Below are 23,221 nucleotides of genomic sequence, written 5' to 3'. Positions count from 1 at the left end.
CTCCTCGCCTCACTCCTCTCCTTCCTCTCGCCTGGTCCGGGGCTGTCTCCCGACCGCGGCCCTTACGGCCGAGCGCCTTCGGAGTGCTGTCGCGGAGGGGAAGCCGTCGTCATCCCCACCTCGGGGCGAGTGAGGCGCCTCCGGGCGCCAGTCTTGTCCCAAGCACTCCCCGCAGCTCCATGAATGGAAACCGGCTCCGCAGGACCTGTTGGGGCCCAGCTCCTACTCATGGTGCCCAGAAGACCTGGCTATGGCACCATGGGCAAACCCATTAACGACTGGCTAACTGTTTTCAAGTTGAAATCCCAAAGATTGATGTCTACCTCTATGAGGTGGATTTTTAAACCAGACAGGTGTCCTAGGAGAGTGAACAGAGAAGTAGTTGACTCAATGGTTCAGCATTTTAAAGTAACTATATTTGGAGACTGTAGACCAGTTTATGATGGGAAAAGATGCCTTTACACAACCAATCCACTTCCTGTGGCAACTACTGGGGTCGATTTAGATGTTGCATTACCTGGGGAAAGTGGAAAAGATCGTCCTTTCAAGGTGTCAAATTTGTCTCTCCCGTGAGTTGGCACCTACTGCATGAAGTACTGATAGGACCTGAGCCACTGGAATTAGACAAGCCAATCAGCACTAACCCTGTCCATGCCGTTGATGTGATGCTACGACATCTGCCCTCCATGAAATATACACTTGTGGGGCGTTTTTTTTTTTCTCAGCTCCAGAAGGATATGACCACCCTCTGGGAGGGGGCAGGGAAGTATGGTTTAGATTCCATCAGTCTGTTCAACCTGCCATGTGGAAAATGATGCTTAATATCGATGAAAGAGACCTCTGGCAGCAGTGGGGAGAATGGATAGAGGAGAAAAAACTAATCTGAGAAGCCAGTTTGGAGGCTTTTCAATCACTAGTTCAGGTTTCAATCTACATGTTACTTTCTTGAGAAGCATTGTTTGACAGACACCCTTCTCCCCACATCCAGCCATCCCCCAAGTCTGAGTTAGATATTTCTCTTACATATTTCCATAGCAGCAGTGTACTTCCCCTGTATTAGGATGTGTCACCCTGAATTGAAAGTGTTTATTGTTCTGTGTCTCCAGTTAGAATGAGAGCCTCTTGAAACTAGGTACTGTCCATGTTATTCCCCAGTGTAACTCTTGGTCATAATAGGCGGAAAAAAGAAAAGAAAGAAATCCAAAAAAGAGGAGGAGGATCATTCCAATGAACCTGAAAAGTCAGATGTATTTGTAGAAGTAAGTGATGTCTTAGCTGTGATTTAACAATGTAATGAGACTAAGAATTTGAATTAAAAAGTAGGTGCCCAGGAATAAACATTTTCTGAGAAGTAAAAAAAAAAAAAAAAAAAAAGAAGAAAAGAAAAGAAAATACTTGACCCCAAAATTTGCAGCATCAATTAGGTTTCTTAATTACTCACTACTATGCATAGAGTTTAATTGGTTATAAGGTGAAAAAACAGTACAAAAACCAGGGTAGGACATGATTCTTGATCCTAAGAGACCTGAAGAATGTGACAAAGGAATTCTTGTATTATAATTTGTTTTTATTTTGGTGGTAGTAGGGATTGAACCCAGGGCCTCATGCACAAAGGAATTCTTAATGCATTTTCACTTTGAAAGAGTAGGTGGAGTTTATTCCCCTCTCTTGTGTTTCTTGTATTGGAAGGTAAGTTCAGAGCTGTGTGGATCAGTATTTTAGCCATTTGCTTCAGGTTATTTATAGAGCATTTTTAAAGGTGGCTAGCCCAATTTGAGATGTACCATAAGTGTAGACTGTACTACTTAGTATACAAAACTAATGTAGAATATCTAATAATTTCAAAATATTGACTATATACTGAAATTGTTTTTGATATATTGGGTTAAGTAAATATAATATTATAATTAATTTCACTTTTTACTTTAACTTGACTAATATAAAACTTAAACTTATGTATGTGACTCAAATTGTATTTCTGTTGGACAGTGTGGTCTGGAGAATTGTTGAAATTTAGGTTAAACATTACTTCTGTTGTATCATATCAAGAAGTTCATGGTAGGCTAGGGAAGATAGCTCATTTGGTAGAGTGCTTGCCTTGCAAGCACAAGCCCCTGGGTCCAATCCCCAGCACCCCGCCCCCCCCCCCAAAAAAAAAGTTCATGGTGTCAGATGTTCCACTGTCAGTGATACTATATTGGATAAATTCCAAATTTTCCATATTTTAAGTATATTTTGATCACTTCCAGGATGCTCTATTATTGTTGTTAAAAGTCACTTCCGGGGCTTTTATTGCAGATACATTTTTTTAAAAAGCACTTTCAAAACTTTACATTGTAAAGATACATTTTGAGTACTTTTGGATCTCTCTAGACTTAAAGTACTTTTTTTTCCTTTTGCATTAGAAATATGTGGAGTGATACTCTGGTACCTTGGGAATATTCTGTTCCTGATCTTTTTTTACCTAATGGTTTTAGTACCCTTTGAAGATCCTTTCCTGATAAGTGACTATGTTGGGGACTGTGTAAAATGGTGACTTTCTAATGCTATCATTTCTTTTTCATAAATAGTAAAGGACATTTCTTTCTCCTTTTCACCTTATTTTTAAGTGAACAAATTAGCTATGTGGCATATGGACTAGTCACATCATACAATAGATGTTTGATTAGGAATGTTGGATACAAATGGAAATTTAAAACATGGAATCATAACTTACATGTACAATGATTGCTCACTCTTAAAAGGAAGACTGTAAATCTTTTTGTAAAGCTAGTAATCTTAATTTGTTATTCTTACAACCTGAATTTTTCATGTATATCATATTTATTCAACAAATTATGAGTGCTCATTATGTGCCATACACCATGGTAAGCACTTGGAATAGAGAAGAAACATAAGTAGAAGAAACATAGCTGTTCTGAATATCAGATGCATCTTAGAGTTGAGATAACAGTTGCCCAGAAACCTGAGAATAAAGGCAATTATGAAACTGTGTCTAAGATTTGGAAGGTGTTTCAGGCTTTTGGTAATAATACTGGTTAAGTAAATACTTTGGAGTTTAGAAACCTAATTATTCTTTATGGGTCTGATGGAAAAGAATATATACCATGGGTGGCAATATCCTCCTGTTGTCTCTTTAATGTATCATTGAATTATGATTTTGAATTCCACCCCTTAATGTGCAATTTTGCCTAATTTTTTTGTCTTCTAAGGACATTTCCCAGTGTTCCTGCTGTCCATCCCTCCGGAGGCACGTCCTGAAGGTTTACTTTGGTGGCTCCTACAATCCCCTGCTTTCTTCTCTAGATTTCATCTGGGCTAAGTAGGAAAGAAGCATTACTTCTCTAGCATTATCAATGAAGTCCATGAAAGATTTCTAGAAATTCTAGATAGCCTTATGGGCTTGGGGCAACCTAGCATGGCTCAAATGTGAGGTGGCCACTTTCAAAAGATGGATTCAAGTATGATACCTAGGCTGATAAGCCTTTCTGTTCATGCTTTTAGGTAAGTTATGGGACTTCTCATCTTAAAGAATTAGATAGTTGTCCTGGAGATGAAGAGAGGTCCCTGTGGCTTCTGGGTCTTCCATGGAAGGGTCAAGAGAATCTTAGTGACACTGAGCTAGATAAATGTTTGATAGAGGTTATCAAAGCAAAGGGATTTTTCCACCAAAGATAAGATGCCTGTATTTTTTTTAAAACTTAAGCTGTATATCCAGCAATAACTCCCTTCAGACAACATGCCCTCAGTTGTGTATCTGTCTTTCAGGACATTCGAAGTATCAGTTATACTGCTATGACCTCAGGTTCCAGAATATCAAGGCAACATTCTTTCAAAGAGATACTTCACTTTGTATTGAACCTAAATTTAGATTTGGTCATTTTATTACCAAAAGGAAAAGGATAGCCCAAATGACAAGAAGATACTTTTTACTATGAATTGGTTTGGACATTACTTTTCTAAGTTTTCCAAGGATGTTTCCTTACTCAATGTACCCTCACCTCTGCTATTTTCACTCATATCCTCTGAAGATGAACATTTTATATCAAACTTGAGGTAGGAAATAGGATGATTTCTTTTCCCCCAGCCTTTGCTCTTTAGGTGGATTATCAAGACACTCCCTTCTTAAAAAGAACTAGGGAAAGAAAACTGGGCTTGGGAAGAAAGTGGTTTCAGTCCTGTCCCTTGTGTACTTGAAAAGGGGGCAATAATTAGTTTCTTCTGACCTTGGTTGGCTATTGAAAAGAGAAGGATTGGCTTAGGTAAAAGGATGTCTCTTCATTCTTAAAGTGTTGAACCTTGACCAAGTGAAAACTTTATTTCTGGCGATTGCCAGTAACTGCCACTCCTTTGAAATCAAAATTCAAGGGTTTTGACTTTAGTTAACAATGTGAAATAATTTAGAAGCCTGAGTGAAAGACAAACTGAATTCTTAGTACTGCAAATTTGATTAAAGAAGAGAGTGATTATGAACCCTGCCAGGCTGAAGTACTAGGCATTTGGGGACATACAGTGTGGAAAGTTCTTAGCTGCGAGAATTGACTAGAGTGAGGTCAGATGGAGAAGGATGTGTATCTCATCCATCGCCTCCCACTAAATAGGAACAGATCAAACTGGCTGGAGTCCACCTCCTACTTCCATGAGTTAAAACTTCCTTTGACTTCTGATACTAAGGTTACTGTCTCTTGGTTTGTCAGGGAATGTCCTGGTTTTAGCACTGAAAGTTTCCCACCCTGCTAAGACCATTGATCTTGAAAACTGAGATAGTTGGTTTCACTGAATAAAATATAAGGCATTTAGATAGCACATATGATAACTGAAAAACTGGCCCAGATCTCTTCTTTCTTTCTTTTTGTTTCTCAGAAGAGTATACAGAATGCCTGTAGAGTATGTAGTAGATCCTGAAGTTATGATAATAACAATAGCTGCTGTTGATTACAGACCTGCTATGTGCCAAGTACATGATCTTTCTTGGTATTCATGCCAACTGTGGATATAGGGTATTTTAAAACCATTTTATGGAAAAAGAGGCCAGAGTTGAAGGCTGTGATGATTTTTTTCTCAAGTTCTAACAACTAGAATGTAGCTGAGCCACATTTGAATTTCAGTGTGCCTGAATCTGAAGTTTGCTCTTTCCACTAAGGGAAGAAGTTGTTGACTTTGATGGTTAAGTGGGTGGGTTTTCTAAGTTAGCATAGTTCTGTGGTTATCATTTTCACCCACTGTTTCTGAATTTGTTGCTATTTTTCATGGTGACATAAGATTCCTTAGGGTAATACATAAAAGCTGTCTGGGAATCTACAATAGCTACTTTATTCTAACATCTATAGCAGTCCTAAATAATCTTTTGGTTTTTAATGGAACTACTCAGTGCCAGCACATAGAAGGTTCCCAGGAAAGGGGAAATAGAGTTATTTAAATTATAACATATGAACAATAATCTTGAACTAAAATGTCTTAGCTAATATATGCAAATTAAAACATTTTAATATAAAATCACCAAAGATTTAAGGTATTAAGGAAAAAAATTAGGAAACACACACACACACACACACACACACACACACACACATACACTTTTTTTTTTTGGTACCAGGAATTGAACTCAGGGGCACTCAACCACTGATCCACATCCTCAGTCATATTTGTATTTTATTTATTTTATTGAACTCAGTGTCTCGCTGAGTTGCTTAGTGCCACACTTTCGCCACCATGCCTGCTCACACACACACTTTTTTTCCACCAAGGAAAAGCTGTCCTAGTCATTGTTTGATTTGGAATAGATAAAGGACAGGCATCCTTGCTGTGATAGAAGGTGTTATGCACATAATTCTAAAATTGAAGCAAAAAATTCTATTCTAGGGTTGTAAGCTATAAATGATTCATTTCAGCGGAGAATCTAATCCAGTCATTCAGCCCTAAGAAATCCCTCTACTAAAATCAGGGATGATTGAGGTTCTTAGCATAATGATGGAAGCTTTTGCTGGTGGGCATGATGTTGAGAGGGAAATGCCTTGGATTGTGTAGGGAGATGCAGGAAGCTTTTAGGCTATTCTCAGCTTTTATTTAATTAATTCACACATGACAGTTGCACTTTTACTAGAGAATGAAGCAAAGTAATAGTCACATAATTTGGATTAGAGGAGCTAGATTCAAGGACTCAAATATAACAAAAAACTTGGGAATCCATTTGCTCCAATTTGACAGATAGTTATTGTGGTAAACATCAGGATAGAGTGCTGGATACCAGGAGGAGCAGCAAGTGCCCCCTGGCCTCAAGGAGCTCAGGTGGAGTTTGAGGAAATAACAGTTTCTTCATGGCCACTTACAAATATTCATAAGTATCTTAATCTGCTTGGGCTGTCAAGATGGAGGGAATAAACAAGAGAAATTTATTTCTGCATAGTTCTAGAGCCTGGAAGTGTGCCAGTGTAGCTGTGTTCTGGAGAGGGTTCTTCCTGGCCTGTAGTGTGCTCACATGGTCTTTCCTTTGTACATGCATATTGGCAAAGAAATCTCTCTCTTCTTAAAAGGCTACCTGTGCCAGGCACAGTGGCACATGCCTATAATCCCAGCAGTTCGGGAGGCTGAGGCAGGAGGATCAGAAGTTCAAAGCCAGCCTCAGCAATTTCATGAGGCTCTGAGCAACTTAGTGAGACCCTGTCTTAAAAAATAAAAAAAGGCTAGGATGTGGCTGAGTGGTTGAGCACCCCTGAATTCAATCTCTGGTACCAAAAAAAAAAAAAAAAAAAAAAAGTCATCTGTATTATTGAGCCAGGATCGCACCCTTCTGACTGCATTTACTTCCTAACGGTCTTATCTCCATGTACATTCACATTATGAGCTTGGGCTTCAATGTGAGAATTTTGGAGAACACATCAATCCACAGAAATAGGCCCTAACTCACACCCTACCAATATGCCTACATGATAATTCTTTCTCCCTCTCTTTCTCTTTGAACAATAGATTAAAGGGATTTTACAATTTTGCTTGAATAATTATTTTGGTAGTACTGGGAGTTGAATACAGGTATGCTTTACCACTGAGCTTCACCTCTGGCCCTTTTTATTTTTTTTGAGATAGGGTCTTGCTAAGTTGTTGAGACTGACTTTCAACTTGTGATCCTCCTGCCTCAGCCTCCTGAGTCACTGGAATCAGTGGAATGTGTCACCATACTGGACACAAATAATTGATTTATTTCACCACTGACTGCTGCTTCTCAGCAGTCATGCATACTAGGGAATTTTTTTCTTTTTTTGTTTTTGGTACTGGGGATTGAACCCAGGGGTGCTTAACTACTCAGCCACATCCCCAGTCCATTTTTAATATTTTATTTGGAGACAGGGTCTCACTGAGTTGCTTAGGGCCTCACTAAGTTGCTGAGGCTAGCTTTGAAATCACGATCCTCCTGCCTCAGCCTCCTGAGCATCTGGATTATAGGCATGTACTAGGGAATTTTTGCAAAACAAGAAATCTTATAAATTGTTTTCCAATATAATAAAATATCAGTGGATTCTAAACTTGACAATGCTAAATTTTTGTGTTTAACTGAGCATTAATTAATGTTTTACCCTTTTTATATTTTAGAGCCAGTACTTTTTTCCAAGCCTCAAAGTATTATGCAGGTTCTTGAAAAGCTTGTTGAACCCTAGGCATTGTCTATAATGCCTAATGGACGAAAGAGATGGGGATGTTTCATAGATCCACTATAGAATTCTACATAGGTCATTCCCAACCTCAGCCTCTTTTCCAAGTTCTGGTGCACCATTTCCAGCTCTATTAGGCTTCTTCTTGATGTCCTACTGGCACTTTAGACTGGGTGTGTTCCAAGCACAATTCCTCCCAACTTACCTCCCATTTATCCTGTTTTCTTTGCATCTTTGTTACATTGACACCACTACTAGGAGAAGACTTGGAAATTATTGTAGTTACCATTTGTGGTATTGAAATCTACTGGTCCCGGGGTTTCAAGAGTGGTAGGATGACTGCTTAAGCATTACCTGGAAACCTTATGATACTGATTTCTGTACCTCTTCCTTGGAGGCCGATGTGGTCAGAGGTAAGACTTGGAAACATGACAATGTGCTGTCAAGTTTGGGAAGGTATGTACTTGTGTAGTATTGGTGGAAAGATAAAGAGATTTGGGTCTTAAGAACAGTGCAACCCATATTAATAGATCATGATATCCCACTGGCCTTATTGCCCCAATTCAGAGGTTCTTAAAGGGCTCTTCAACTTTCCAAGATGCCCCTAGGGTGCTATCTTCAGGGTGATCAAAAAAAGTTCCCTTACCTTCAGGCTATCTGTCTTAGATACTGAGCTTTGGTGAGTTATAGCAACAACTATTAGGAGAAGAAATGCTGCTCTCTTTTCTTTATTTTGAATCAAGTATGAGGCAGGTTCTTTAATTCTTCATAGAACACCAGAGATCAAATTCTTTTTTTTTTTTTTTTTTTTTTTTGTGGTGCTGGGGATCGAACCCAGGGCCTTATGCTTGCAAGGCAAGCACTCTACCAACTGAGCTATATCCCCAGCCCTTTTTTTTTTTTTTTTTTTTGATGCTGGGGATTGAACCCAGGGACTTGAACATGCGAGGGAGGCACTCTACCAACTGAGCTATATCCCCAGCCCCGAGATCAAACTCTTTATGAGACTTGCCAAACTCTTTATGATGTTTGCCAGAAGTACAAAACAGGAAGATGACCACACTGTATAGGCTGAGTCATCCTAGTGCCTCTCTACCTGACTCTTGACCATCCCTTCTGTGAGACCAGGTACAGCTTATCCTTCACTATGGGAATATCTCCAGCCATCCCTGTGGTTGAAATTTAGGCTAGACTGACTTTCAGCCTTGGAAAGAGAAGGAAGTTTTTCTTCAACTCGCTTTCAAAGTCGAACTTGTAGGCCTTAATTTCCTAATTCAGAGTGATGGACATAGGGAATATCCATTCCGTTCAGGGAATTCAACCCAAAGTTACACTTTGCAGTCCTACCAGGACAAATTATATAGCAGTTTCTCTCAAGATATAGTCTAAATTGGAATTTTCACTTAAATGATACTGCATGTTGACTTCAGTAGCCTAGTCCAGGCTTCAGTCTGCCTACTCAGGCTACTTCCTTTTCAGTCTCACCATTAAAGATTTAAAACCCTTGGGGTGGGCAGGGGATGTGGCTCAGTGGTAGAAACACTTGCCTATCATGTATAAGGCCCTAGATTCCGATCCCCAGGACTAAAAAATAAAAAGAAGGAAGGAAGGAAGGAAGGAGGAAGAAAGAAAGAAAGGAAAAACCCTTTGGGGTGCAACTTTCTCTGGGTCACCTTGTTACATAACCTCTGGGCACAGTAATCTATATGTCCTTCAGTTGACATAGTAAGATCAAGTCCATCAGGAAGTGGCATGCTGGGATCAGAACTGAGGCCACGGGCTGGGGAGATAGCTCAATTGGTAGAATGCTTGTCTTGCAAGCATAAGGCCCTGGGTTCAATCCCCAGCACTGCAAAAAAAAAAGAACTGAGGCCTCATGGTTTCAAAGTTGTGAATATAACTATTACAAAACACTATGAAAGTAGACTAGACATGAAATTGAGTGACAGGATTTGGAATAATAATGCTATTCCTAGAGATAGGGCAAAAATCTGATAAGGTGTGATGAAGGGAAGGAGATAGTGAACTCAGCCTGGGTTATGAAGTATGAGTTCTTCGCACCACTGAGTTCCCATCTCCTCTTTATCATTTTGTCTTGCTTAATGGTTGTTGTTCTGAAGTATCTTTGCTTTCAAGTTCATCATCATCCTTGACTCTCCAGGAGCCATGTACCAGCCCGTGCTGTGGTGAAGCAACCTGTTCGTGGAGCCAGTGGCAGGACCACCATCACGGCGATTGTTCAGACTGGTGGGGACTGGAGCACCGGCCTCTTCAGTGTGTGCAGAGATAGGAGAATTTGTAGGTGTTTCCTCTTCATTTAAGTTTCTTACTTTTTCTTACCCAAGATATCAGTGAATGAAACAACTACATCAGGTACAAAGACAGAAATTAAATGGTTTCAGAATAACTGGACTAATCTAAGTGATTCAAGTGTGCACCCTCGCTGGAAAAAATCTTGTTTTTAGCACTGTGGATACTGTCATAGACTAAGTGGTGCCTTCAGAGATTTTTAAATGACAAAATCCACAATTGGCAAAGACACCAAAAATGGGCTTCCTAATCCACTGGTGGTAGAAATGTAGATTTCCTCATAGATGGCCCAGCATTACATATGGAAAGAACCTTAATTGTTACATAACTTTGACCCAGGAAATACACTTTGTAATTTTATTTTATTTTTTTGCAGTATTGCAGATTGAACCCAGGGCCTTGAACTTGCTGGGCAAGTACTCTACTACTGAACCACACCCTGACCCCAGGAATTACATTTTTAAGAGTTTAGTCTAAGGAAATCATGTGCATAGACTTAGCACATGTATTTTGGTTATGACAGCAAGAACATGCAACAACCTAAATGTTCAACAGGAGACATCCACACAATTATTACACAGCCAGATAAAAAGCTCTTTTGGATATATGAATAGATTAAAGAAGCAGGTTGCAAAGCTATATACTTTAGCCATCAGTTTTTTGAGGTAAGCAAAAATTTAGAAAAAATATGGAAGGATATAAATAAAAATGTTTACAGCAGATGTTTTCAGATGGCAGGCCAATGAATAACTTATTTTTTTGATTGTCTCTTTTAAGTATTCAGTATTTTTTTGAAGCATATTTGGTACTTATAATGAGAATGATCACAAAATGAAACTCCTTTCATTGATATTTTTTCAGATACTTGTTTAACTAGAGAGTTAAAAGTACCACTGTCCTCTTGCTGCATGATTTTCCTTGGATTTGGCGTTTAAGCATATTGATTCTGTTTTTACCGTGGGACATTCTAATTCACTTCCAGTACCACAGATTAGGATCTCCCTCTTGCACTTTGATACTCTTGTCCTAGGGAACAGCTGGGTCACAGAATCTCTCTTGAAGGAGGGTGGGGATGGTATTGTTTGATGAAAAAAGGTCAGTTTCAAAATCCAAAGACCCTGGAGCTAATGTTTTTTAAGAATATGGCTCTCCCCATCCTGTGAAGTTTTCTGGGAACATCTGAATTTGTCTGACAGTTAACACAATGTGGATCAGCTGGAAACTTCTGAGCAAGTTCTCATTTGGCTGTCTTGTGGCTCAGCTATTCAGGTCTCTTCCTGATATTGCTACCAATGTGTATTTCTGACCAGACCATTATGGCAGCTGTTCTCTGACTTTCTCAACGCTTTTCCTGGGATTCTCTGCTTTAGTTGTCTCTTAGTACCAAGGTAAGGAGAGGGCGGAGTAACCATGCAGAGATGTAGAAATCTAATTCCCAACTGGTTAGTAGCCATTTTCTTTTTGTTGCATATGACTGGGGACTGGGGTGACATGAGTGCACTCTAACTATGACACTCCAACTTGACTGTAATGTGGCTAAGAGAACAGGTTTTATCAGATATGGGCCTCACCTTGATTCCTCATTCTGTTCTTTCAAAAAAATTTTTTTATTTGTCCTTTTTAGTTGTACATGACAGTAGAATGTATTTTGACATATTTTACATACCTGGAGTATAACTTCCCATTCTTTCAGTTAGTTGTACATGATGTGGCATTACACTGGTTGTGTGTTCATATAGGAACATAGGAAAATAATGTATGATTTATTCTACTGTCTTTCCTATTCCCACCCCCTCCTTTCCCTTCATTCCCCTTTGTCTAATCCAAAGTACTTCTATTCTCCCCAATCCTTATTTTGTGTTAGCATCTGCATATCAGAGAGAACATTTGGCCTTTGTGTTTTTGGGTTTGGCTTATTTCACTTAGCATGATAGTTTCCATTTTCATCCATTTACCAGCAAATGCCATAGTTTCATTCTTCTTTATGGCTGAGTAGTATTCCATTGTGTATATATTCCACATTTTCTTTATCCATTCATCTGTTGAAGGGCTCTTAGGTTGGTTCTGTAACTTAGTTATAAACTTGATGCCTCACTCTGTTCTTAAATGTTATGTGACCTTGAGAAAATTTTCTGGATCTGCATTTTTCCCTTCTACAATGAAGATAATAAAGATGTTAACCTCAAAAGTTGTTGTCAAGATTAAAGCAGATAGTGCATAGAACCCACTCTTAACACTAGTTTGGAGCATTACTGGATCAGTTAGGGATATTTGGTTGCAAGCCAAACTAGGTTGAATGGGTTATTCCTTAAAATTCATGTCCATTTGAAACCTCTGAATGTGACCTTGTTTGGAAGTAGGGTTTTACAAATGTAGTCAAATTAAAGTGCCACTAGTTTAGTTAGGGTGGTCGGGGGAAGATTTTCCTGAGAACTTCCAGAAAGATCCAACCCTGCCAACACCTTGATTTGAGACTTCTGCTTCTTGGATTCTTTAGCGAGAGAATTTCTGTTACTTTAAGACTCTTGGTTTGTGGCATTTTGTTATGGTAGCCCTAGGAAACTAATACACAAGCAGATGCTAGACTTTATTAGAAGACGATCTAGTTCATTGAATAAAGGCCAGAAAGGACAACATGAATTGTTACTAGGAGCTGACAATCTATGTATCACCAAATGTTTTTACCCTTGTGTCATCCTATCTGAGAACTGATGTCTTGACAGACACAGCTCACTTTGCCTGGTTTAGGTCACATGCCTACTGCTTGGCAAGGCCAGGGCATTCTGAATGACACTTACTACTACTGCTCACAAGAGTGAAGGGATAATTTTCCAAATTTACTATTAGGGTTCTGTTACAAGGAAAATCCCAACAAATATTACTACAATGTGAATTGTAGTGAATCTTAGCTATTAATATGATTGCTATTGGATTTTTTTTGTTGTCCTTCAGCACATTGAGAGTCAAGATTCTGAGGATGCAGGTGGAGTATGAGTGCTATGAATCTTGGACTTCTTCCCATTCTTGTTTAAAAGGACTTTTGATTGGAAATTGTTTCATACAGAGCTTCATTTCAAGTAAATCACTGTGCAAATAGTTGTGGCAGTCTTGGGAATAAAAGGAGAACTGCTTCCATGACTGTTCCAAGCCAGATTCCCATCCTGGGACATTTTTCCTTCAAATGCTAGGAATTATTGCTATAATTTGTCATCCATTAAACAAAGAGTACATTATAAACAGCAAAGATTTCCACTTCTTTTTGACATTTTTTGCATCTTCATTTTATGGTAATTATTTATTTTAACCGCTTCCCTCTTCCCACCACTGTACTTTTATCTGAATTCACTCTTCACTGGGACTAACAAATGGGTGTCTTTGTGTCCTTCCCAAATAGAGTACCCGAGAGCTCAAATGTGCAGACAAGGCAAGGTGGAATAAGTGGCAGCTAAATGGCATAGCAAATAAAAAACTGGATATTCTGGCTTTGAGAATATTTGTGATATTGTTCCAAAGAAGTTTTATAGAAGGTGTAATCAACATTGGTTTGTGATTCAACCAATATTTTCTGAGTTTCCCACCTATGTATAGGTATGATGTATGTTACAGACTTAATATTGAATAAGACAGATAATTTTGTAGAAGAGAAACAATAAACAAAATAATTGCATTTGTAATAAATACCACGAAGGAAACAGGTTACTATACAATAAAATTATAGAGGTTTGGGTAAAGGATGGTCTTTCAGAGGACTTGACTTAAACTCTATATGACCAATAGGAAGGATCCAGGCTCTCAGTGTCCCTGAAGAGGGCACTGTAAACACCAGGCTGTAAAGACCCATGTGTACTAGGAACCATAAGATGCCCAAGGTGGATGGAAGAAAGCAAGCCAGAATTTTCTTTGAGGAAGGAGGAGGGAGGCATGAAAAGACATCATACTGAGATTAGTGTCCCCACGCTGTATTTCAGGTTAACAGTACACTCCCTGAAAGCAGGAGCCACAGTTGTATTGTTTACTACCATGGTGTTCAGTATAGCACCTGGCCCATAGGAGGCACTTAAAAATATTCCTGAGCTCAGTGTGGTGGCACGCACCTGTAATCCTAGCAGTTCTGGTGACTGAGGCAGGAGGATCACAAATTCAAAGCCAGCCTCAGCAACTTAGCAAGATCCTAAGTAACTTAATGAGACCCTGTCTCAAAATAAGTAAAAAGTGCTGGGGTTGAGACTTAGTGATTAAGCACCCCTGGGTTCAATCCCTGGTACTAAAAAAACAAGATGAAACAAATCACAAAAAAACCCAAAATTTCCTGAATGACACAAATAAATGCATAAATTGTAACCTGTATTCTCACTGTGTTTTTTTTTTTTTTTTTTTCCCTTGCACTTGATTAAAACAATCAATAGAGCCTTGGAGTTAGAAGAGATATTGGAGGTCAGTTGACCTGCTTGCCTAAATTCCTTCTGCAGTATACAGGCTAGCCTTGGCTTTCTGAACACTTCAGAGAGGAGAACTTATTGCCTTTGCAGTCAGCTCAGTTAAAAACAAACATTTTGAAAGGTTATTTAGCACAAGATGTCTTTTCATGCCTCCCTCCTCCTTCCTCAAAGAAAATTCTGGCTTGCTTTCTTCCATCCACCTTGGGCATCTTATGGTTCCTAGTACACATGGGTCTTTACAGCCTGGTGTTTACAGTGCCCTCTTCAGGGACACTGAGAGCCTGGATCCTTCTCATATTTGTATATGAGAATCAAGTACTCCCTCCTGCTTTCCATTTACCCAGTTTTTCTCCAGAGGCAAATACTCTTGCCTGAGCCCAGATATAATCCATATACTTATAAGGATATAAACATTTAAAAAATGAAAATATTTTGTTTTATAAAAGTATCATATAATCACTGTAAAAAAGAAACCTACAAAAGACTCTTAAAAAGCAGTGTTCTGTAATTGCAACAGATAACTTTGTTAACATTTTGGTTTCTGGTTTTTTTTTTCCAGTCTTTTTACTCTTGTATGTATGTAATTTGTGTGTATATAATTTTCACGACGGGTAGAATTGAAAACACACATTCTTCTGCACTTTGTTTTGTTTTAATTTAACAATACATTTAGGTGACCAGACTATATAAGCACATCTGGAGGTGATTTTTTAAATTACTGCCAAGATTCCATTTGCATTTTACTGTCCCATATTTATTTATCCAGAAATTCCCATTAGTGGGCCTTTGTGTGGTTTCCAGACTTTCTGCTATGCAAACCAGTGCCTTATGAGTGTCCTTGTACGGGGGTCATTTTGCATGTCTGTGCATATATCTATTGGATAATTGCCTAGGGGTGAACCTGCTGGATAAGTAGTGTGTGTCATTTTAAATCTTGATAGATACTGCCAAATGACTTTCCTTCTGGAAGTTATGCTAATTTACACTTTCACTGGCTATGTATGAGTGTGCTCATTCCTTTTTTTTTTTTAATTTTTGTTGTACACAGACACAATACCTTTATTTTATTTATGTGGTGCTGAGCGTAGAACCCAGTGCCCCCATGCATGTGAGGCAAATGCTTTACTACAAAGCCACAGCCCCAGGCCTCCATTCCTTTTTAAAGTGTGTGTTATTGTAAAAGTTTCTGCCTTTTCATAATAATTTATCTGAAAGCTGGTTTGCTGAAATTTCCACCCACCTTTTCTACTTCTGCTCCCTGTGGCTCCACACTGTGGCTTCTTCTCTTTATCTTGGCTCCCCTATGAGTTAGGGTGAATAATGAACCACATTCTACACATGAGGGTGAACCCTGCCTCAGAGAATAGTCCTGGGTCATTCAGGCTGGAGTGCTTAGGTAAATACGAGACTTTTTTAGGTTAGGAAGAGGCTAAATTGATGCCACAAATACTTTGTGAACCCCAGTTCCTTATTTTTTAATTTTTTATTTGTTCTAATTAATTATACATGATAGTAGAGTGCATTTTGACACATTGTATGCAAAAGGAGCACAACTTCCTCTGGCTATAGGTGGTACAGAGCCACAAAAGTAGTGTAATCTTACATGTATCTTACATGTCTCATTTGGCTGTGCTTCCCATCCCTACACCCCCTCTCTCCCCTTCCCTCACTCCCCTCTACCCAATCCAAAGTTCCTCCATTTTTCCCTAGCACCTGGGTCTTCCTCTCCCCTGCCCCATTATGAATCAGCATTCACATATCAGACAAAACATTCAGCCTTTGGTTTTTTGGGTTTGGCTTATTTCACTTAGCATGATATTCTCCAGCTCCATCCATTTACAAATGCAATAATTTGATTCTTCTTTAAGGCTGAGTAATATTCCATTGTGTATATGTACCACATTTTCTTTATCCATTCATCTGTTGAAGGGCACCTAGGTTGGTTCCATAGTTTAGCTATTGTGAATTGAGCTGCTATAAACATTGTTGTGGCTGCATCACTATAGTGTGCTGATTTTAAGTTCTTGGGGTGTAAGCTGAGGAGTGGGATAACTGGGTCAAATGGTGGTTCTATTCTGAGGAATCTCCATACTGCTTTCCAGAGTGGTTGCACCAATTTGCATCCCACCAGCAATGTATGAGTGTACCTTTCCCCCACATCCTCGACAACATTTATTGAGTTCTTAAAAATTATAGTATTCTTAAAATTATAGTATTCTTAAAAATTGCCATTCTGACTAGAGTGAGATGGAATCTTAGTATAGTTTTTATTTGCATCTCTCTAATTGCTAGAGAAATTGAACATTTTTTCATACATTTGTTAATTGTATTTCTTCTGTGAAATGTCTGTTCAGTTCCTTTGACCATTAATTGATTAGGTTATTTGGGTTTTTTTTTTTTTTTGGTGTTTTTTGAGTTATTTATATATTCTGGAGATTAATGCTGTATCTTAGGTGCAAGTGGCAAAGATTTTCTTCCATTCTCTAGGCTCTCCATCATATTCTTTATTATTTCCTTTACTGTGAAGAGGCTTTTTAGTTTGATTCCATACCATTTATTGATTCTTGATTTTACTTATTGTGCTTTAGAAGACTTGTTAAGGAAGTCAGTCCCTAAGAGATTTGGGCCTACTTTTTCTTCTGTTGGGCACACGGTCTCTGTTCTAGTGCCTAAGGCTTTGATTCACTTGTGTTGATTTTTGTCCAGGGTGAGAGATAGGGGTTTAATTTCATTTTGCTTTGTATGGATTTCCAATTTTCCCAGAATCATTTGTTGAAAAGGCTATCTTTTCTCCAGTGTATGTTTTTGGTGTTTTTGTCTAGTATGAGATAATTGTATTTATGTGGGTTTGTCTCTGTGTCTTCTACTCTGTACCATTGGCCTACATATTGGTTTTGGTGTCAGTACCATGCCATTTTTGTTACTATGGATGTAGGCCCTTCTTTTAAAACTCAAATTTGGAGCCAGGCACAGTGGTACAAGCCTGTAATCCCAGTGACCTGGGAGGTTGAGGCAGGAGGATCGCAAGTTCAAAGCCAGCCTCAGCAACCCAGCGAGACCCTGTGTATAAATAAAAAAAAAAAAAAAAAAAAAAAGGACTGGGGATGTGGCTCAATGGTTAAGTGCCCCGGGGTTCAGTCCCCAGTAATAAACAAACAAACAAATAAATGATGCTCAATTTGGGAGGTTTCCTCCTAGGTTTTTAATCTGTATTTATATGTGTATACATTATTAATACATATTTTTGATTTGTAATTGTTTCAACAAAACATTGACACTATGCTGTGCATACCATTATACAGTTTGATTTTTTTATAAAACTCAAAATGTATCTCACAGATTTAATTATGTTGGTACTTAATTGATTTTTCATTGCTTTTTTTTTTTTTTTTGGTACTGGGAATTGAACCTAGGTGGAATTGAACCTATTTATGCTCTACCACTGAGCTACATCCCAGCCTCTTTTATTTTTTATTTTGAGACAGAAGTTTGCTTAGTTGCCCAGGCCTTGAACTTGAGATCCTCCTGCCTCCACTCCCCCGAGTGACTGAGATTACAGGAGTGCCCAGGTATCACTGTATTCTTCATGATTCCATAGAATGGTTATATCACAATGGCTTATTTGCACTTTAGACTATAAATGTTCATATAAGTTGTTTTAAATTTCAAGTTACAATGTTGCAGTGACTATCCTTGTACCCACCTCTTGGTGTGCAGTTTTAAAAAATTTTTTGTCTTGATACTGAAGCATCTTTTCATGTCTGTTATTGAACATTTGTAGTTTCTTTCCAGTGAGTTACCTGCTAATGTTCTGTGCCCATTTTCTTTTTTTGTTTAATCTTTTATATATTGATTTATAATTCTTTTGTATTCTGGATACCTATCCTTGGCCTATGTATGTGTTGGAAAATTTTCTTCAAGAGACAAAACATCCGATCATCCCACTTTTGCACATCCCTTCTTGGGCTATGATCTGACAGTTGCATATCCTACTGCACTCCTCACAGTACAGAGCAGAAACACTTGAAACAAAGGATTTTTCTTAAAGAAGTTGCATGATTTAAGTCTGTCCCATACAGCACATATGAAGTAGTGATAATGGGGATACAGTATGGGAGCATATGAATCCATAACAAAGATGGCAGAATAGATAAATATGGAAAACAGGAGAACATACATGTAGTAGTTAAGGCCAGACTTTCTGAATTCGAATCTGGTTTTTATCCCTCACTAATAATTGTATAAACTTGGGCCAAATACTTCAGTCTGCTGGAGACCAATATCCTCATTTGTAAAATGGGGATAAGTGTCTATTTTATGCGATTATTGCAAAGATTAAATGAGTTAATATGTACAAAATGTTTTTAGTAGGACTTGGCATATAGTAAGCTTGGTATAAATATAATAGAAGCTACTATATAATAGAAGGAGCTACTATACTACACTAGAAGTTTGTATTCCATGTTTCTTTTTTAAATCACTTTGGACTTCTGATTAAAAGTATTTGAACTTTGGTGTTCCCTCCAGAATCTAGTACCAATTCCCAATGAACACTTAGATAACATGGTTATATTATAAAAAGATTACAAATAAAAATAATTGCTTATGAGTCATAAAAGTAAGGTGCAAAAGTTCTAATGCACATGAACAGTTTCTTTATAATGTACTTCCTAAGGTTGATGGACATTCCTCTTTACTAGTTAAAGTAGTGTAGCCGAGAAAATTGTACGAACGCCCTTCGTTGGCTGCTTGGTTTGCCAGCTTTACAATTATGCAACTTTTGATTAATTCCTTATTTGTAGGGATTTGCACTATTTTATAATCCATGCATAAAATGTGACCTGATTGATTTTTATGCATGCTTAAAACCTAATTCAAGTTTGCATATAGTGTGACCACACCATACTTGCTGTAAATTTTCTGGACCATTTGTTCTCCTCTAAGCTGTTCATATCAGTTTTCAGTGTTAGGTGAGGCCTGGTTTCCATTCCCAGCACTGCTGCAAATAAACTGCTGCAAATAAACTGCAAGCAAAACCCATAATAAATAAAAAAGACAGACAATAGCAAGGGTTGATGAGAATGTGGGACAATTAGAACTCTCGTACATTTCTGGAGCTGGTGTGAAATAGTACAAATACTTTGGAGAACTATTGGTCATTTTTTTTTTTTTTTTTTTTTTGGTAAAGTTAAACATATATCTTCAGTCCCCCTCTCAGGAATCCACCCAAGTAAAATGAAAACATATGTCAATATAAGGACTTGGACAAGCATTCATAGAAGTCTTAACCATAAGAATCAAAAATGGAATAATCAAGTGTCTAATGGATTTATATTCACTTATGAGAACAGAAAACAGAACTATGGGTTCCCTTAGGAGTGGGAAGCAGGAGAGCTGGGGGTGACTGGACAGGAACACGAGAACTCTGGGTGAGGGCAACATACTCCATGTTCAGTTGCTTGGGTATATGATTGTCAGAACTCATCCAACTGAATACTTAAGATATGTGTATTTTTTGTACATAAGTTATGCCTCAAAATATTTATTGAATGCATTTTGCAAAGACTGTGTTTAGGTTGGTATTTTCTGCTGTTTCGTAGTTCTAATTATTTGTATTCATCAGGGTTGTCATCTTTTACAATGCTAGACGACATAACATCTTAACTGTATATCAGGGATTCTTAACCTGTGACCCATTAATAGTTTTCCATGGCTCTGTGAACTCCATGAAATTAAATGCACAATTTTGCATGACTATGTGCATGTATTTTTATTTTCCCTTATGAAGCAAGTTCATAACTGTCATCATATTCTCAAAAGAATCTGTGACCCAAAACACATTTAAAATATGTTTTAAATAAATAAACCTCTGTGTTAGGAAAGTATAGGAATCCATATCAGTAGATAAAGATGAGTGAACTAATAAATGACAAACTGTTTTCAGTTGACAGTTAAGGAACCAAGTGCCTAATAGTTTGCAGATTAAAACTGACAGATGTCAGTGGCTCCAATGAAACTGACAAAAACTAGAATAACCAAATAGAAGAGAACCGTGATAAGACTAGGAAGCAGAATTAGTGTATCATCAAAAAGCTTTCAATCATATTTACAGGAACTATGTCTGTTATTCAAGAGTATCCTATATACTGTGTCTGTTTTTAATATTGAAATTAGATAGATGAAAACAATAGAAGCAACAGTTATGATTCAAAAATCATTCAACACATTTCTCTTGACAGGAAAAACCAATTACCATAATCAATGCTAACAGAATTGTATCAGGTTCAGCTTCATCGGTGTTTAACAAAAGAAGACAATTTTCATGTGGCTCAGTTATAGCAGTATTTGTACAATGAATTTTGAGAACTGGTTGTTCATCCCCCATCCCTGATTGCAGGGAGGCAATGCAGCATTAAATTGGTGGCAGAGGGTTGTAAATGCCATTTAAGATGAGCAGTTGCTCCCTGAACATCTGAGAACCTTGGTTTTCTTTGGTGTGGTTCTTAATAGGCTTCTGTGGTCTGTTTTGTCCACTGTGTCTTGAGTGTGACATCGCCAGGCACTATGGAGAGTGTCTTTGTTGGCCTTTGTTACCTGGGTCTACCTTTGCACTGAGAATTGGCACCAGAGAGAGACATAAAATACAGGTAAGTGCATTTGAGGCATATGTGACCCTCAGTCTATGAGAACCTGGATGCCTTCCAATAAAGTACAAGTGAAAATGTTTAAAAATGCCACACTTAATGTGCAACTTGGGGAAAGGAAAGATATTTCTGATTTCATCTTTTAGTAGGAAGTATAAGTTAACTAAAATACTATATTGTGAAGGATATATCCAAGTAGAAGTTACAATGCAGATAGTTGATCAGTGGGCTTATCATTGGCCAAATTGTGCTCCCTGAGACACGCTTTGAGGAATAGTAACAGGAGGTAGCTGTGAATGCTCTTCCCTATAAGCCATACACGGTCTTTTCCTTCAATAGAAATAAAACCAACTTCTGTCTGTTTCTTATTACTTCAAGAGACGGTAACAGACAGAATCATGCCAAATTTGGAGGATGTACTTGGAAGTTCTGACTATCACCGATGTGACATATGCAGAACTCATTTTGGGGGCTCCCTCACGTGTCTGAAACTGAAATACCCAAGAGGTTAGGGAGAGACTGATCATTCTTAAGATGAGGACAATTAAGAAAAACAAAACAAAACAAAACACCTCTTTATGTATTCTATGGAATGATCACTATGATATAATTTTGTGTGGAAAAAAATTACAAAAGTATGCAACTATTCTCATAAAAGACTATATATGTGGACACAATTTATCTGCAAGTGTATATAAGAAACAATGGTTGGCCCCAAGCAGGTAACTGCAAGATTAGGGATAGATGTACACGGGATTTACTTTTACTTCCTATCCTGATTTACTCTGGGAATTTTGGACCATTGCACTTACTACCAACTCCAAATAAATAAAATAATAATAATAATTTTAAATCCTAAGAGAAAAAAGCTCAGGATATTAAGAGAAAAAAAAAATCACTGGTTTCGCATGGGAGCCCCAAATCGAGTTTTAAGGGCAGGGCTCTGAATCATAGGTACTATTTGCCATCGAACTGCTTGGCATTTGGGTGGCCCAGTGTCCTCGGTGTTGGTGGGTCTTGGAAGCAGTGGGGTCAGCAGTAGCATTTTACAGTTCCCCATGTAACAGAAATGGGTCTGTTCAACTTAGAACAGAGACCCTGGTCTTGCCCTTAAATGCATTTACCTGTACAGGGCACGCTGTGTGAGGACTGGTTTGTGGTGCACTGCTGTTGGCCTTTTTCCATCTGTCAGGTGGCCCGGGAACTCAAGATGAGAACCTCTCAACTCTACGAAATCTGTGCAGTCCCTTCAAGTAAGGACACTCTGGTTTGACAGAGCAAGATAACTCTTCCTCACTCCCCTAAGCCCTTCCTCTCAAACCTTTCTTAGTAGAACAATTGTTTTAAGTCTTCATTGAAACAGTAGGAAAATAAATGATGCCCTCCCACTACTGTCTCTGCTGTTGTTCTTTCTTTACATATTCCCCGGATGAAGGCTTTATTATTTGTCTGAATTTGCTATTCCAGACCAGCCACATAAAACACATTCTGGAGGTGTGTTGTGCTTCCCCCTCCTGGTCTAGAGTTTTGGAAGGTTACATATTTCTATCAGCTTTTCACTGCTAGCCTTTCATGAGGGATGTCTGGGAGGCTGGAAGAATTGCCCTGTGCTTTTCTTGTCACTTTCCCCAGAGTGTCAGTGATGGAGCAGAAGACAATTTTAGTTAGCTCCTGGACTGGGAACCAAATGTCACTGAAACACATAAGCCATTTTCCTTCCCTTGTCCTGATTCCTTCAGTCTTTTTTTTTTTTTTTTTTTTTTTTTTTGTACCAGGGATTGAATCACTGAGCAACATCCCTAGTCCCTGCCTCTTTTTTTTTTAAATTTAGAGATAGGTTCTCCCTAAGTTGCTTAGGGCCTCACTAAGTTGCTGAGACTGGCTTTGAATTTGCAGTCCTCCTGCCTAATCCCTAATCACTGGGATTACAGGTAAGAGCCACTGCACCTGGCCTTCTTCGGTCTTGGTTACATAAAGTCTCAGATTGGTGCTGATCTTGAACACTTCCCTAACACATTCTTTTTGTCCCAGAGTCTTAGGTGGGCAACTATTATGGGTTGAATTGTGTTCCTTGCATTCCACTATGCCACAAAAAGATATTTGCATTTTTAACCCCTGGTACCTGTGAATGTGATCTTATTTGGAAATAGAATCTTTTGCAAATGTAATCAAGTAAAAATGA

At 38.3% G+C, this 23,221-nt stretch overlaps 1 protein-coding gene across 1 annotated transcript; it reads left to right on the top strand.

The window, feature by feature from the left end:
* Positions 1 to 3,934: 3,934 nt before the first annotated feature.
* Positions 3,935 to 22,312, top strand: Plac8l1 (PLAC8 like 1). The gene is made up of 4 exons (XM_047556767.1): positions 3,935 to 4,056; positions 9,808 to 9,944; positions 20,906 to 21,042; positions 22,172 to 22,312. The coding sequence occupies exons 1-4, from the start codon at positions 3,935 to 3,937 to the stop codon at positions 22,310 to 22,312; spliced, it is 537 nt and encodes a 178-aa protein (XP_047412723.1).
* Positions 22,313 to 23,221: the final 909 nt, after the last annotated feature.

Source organism: Sciurus carolinensis, chromosome 6 (genome assembly GCF_902686445.1).
Source record: "Sciurus carolinensis chromosome 6, mSciCar1.2, whole genome shotgun sequence".
NCBI lineage: Eukaryota > Metazoa > Chordata > Mammalia > Rodentia > Sciuridae > Sciurus > Sciurus carolinensis.
This window is presented reverse-complemented; position numbering and strand designations above follow the sequence as displayed.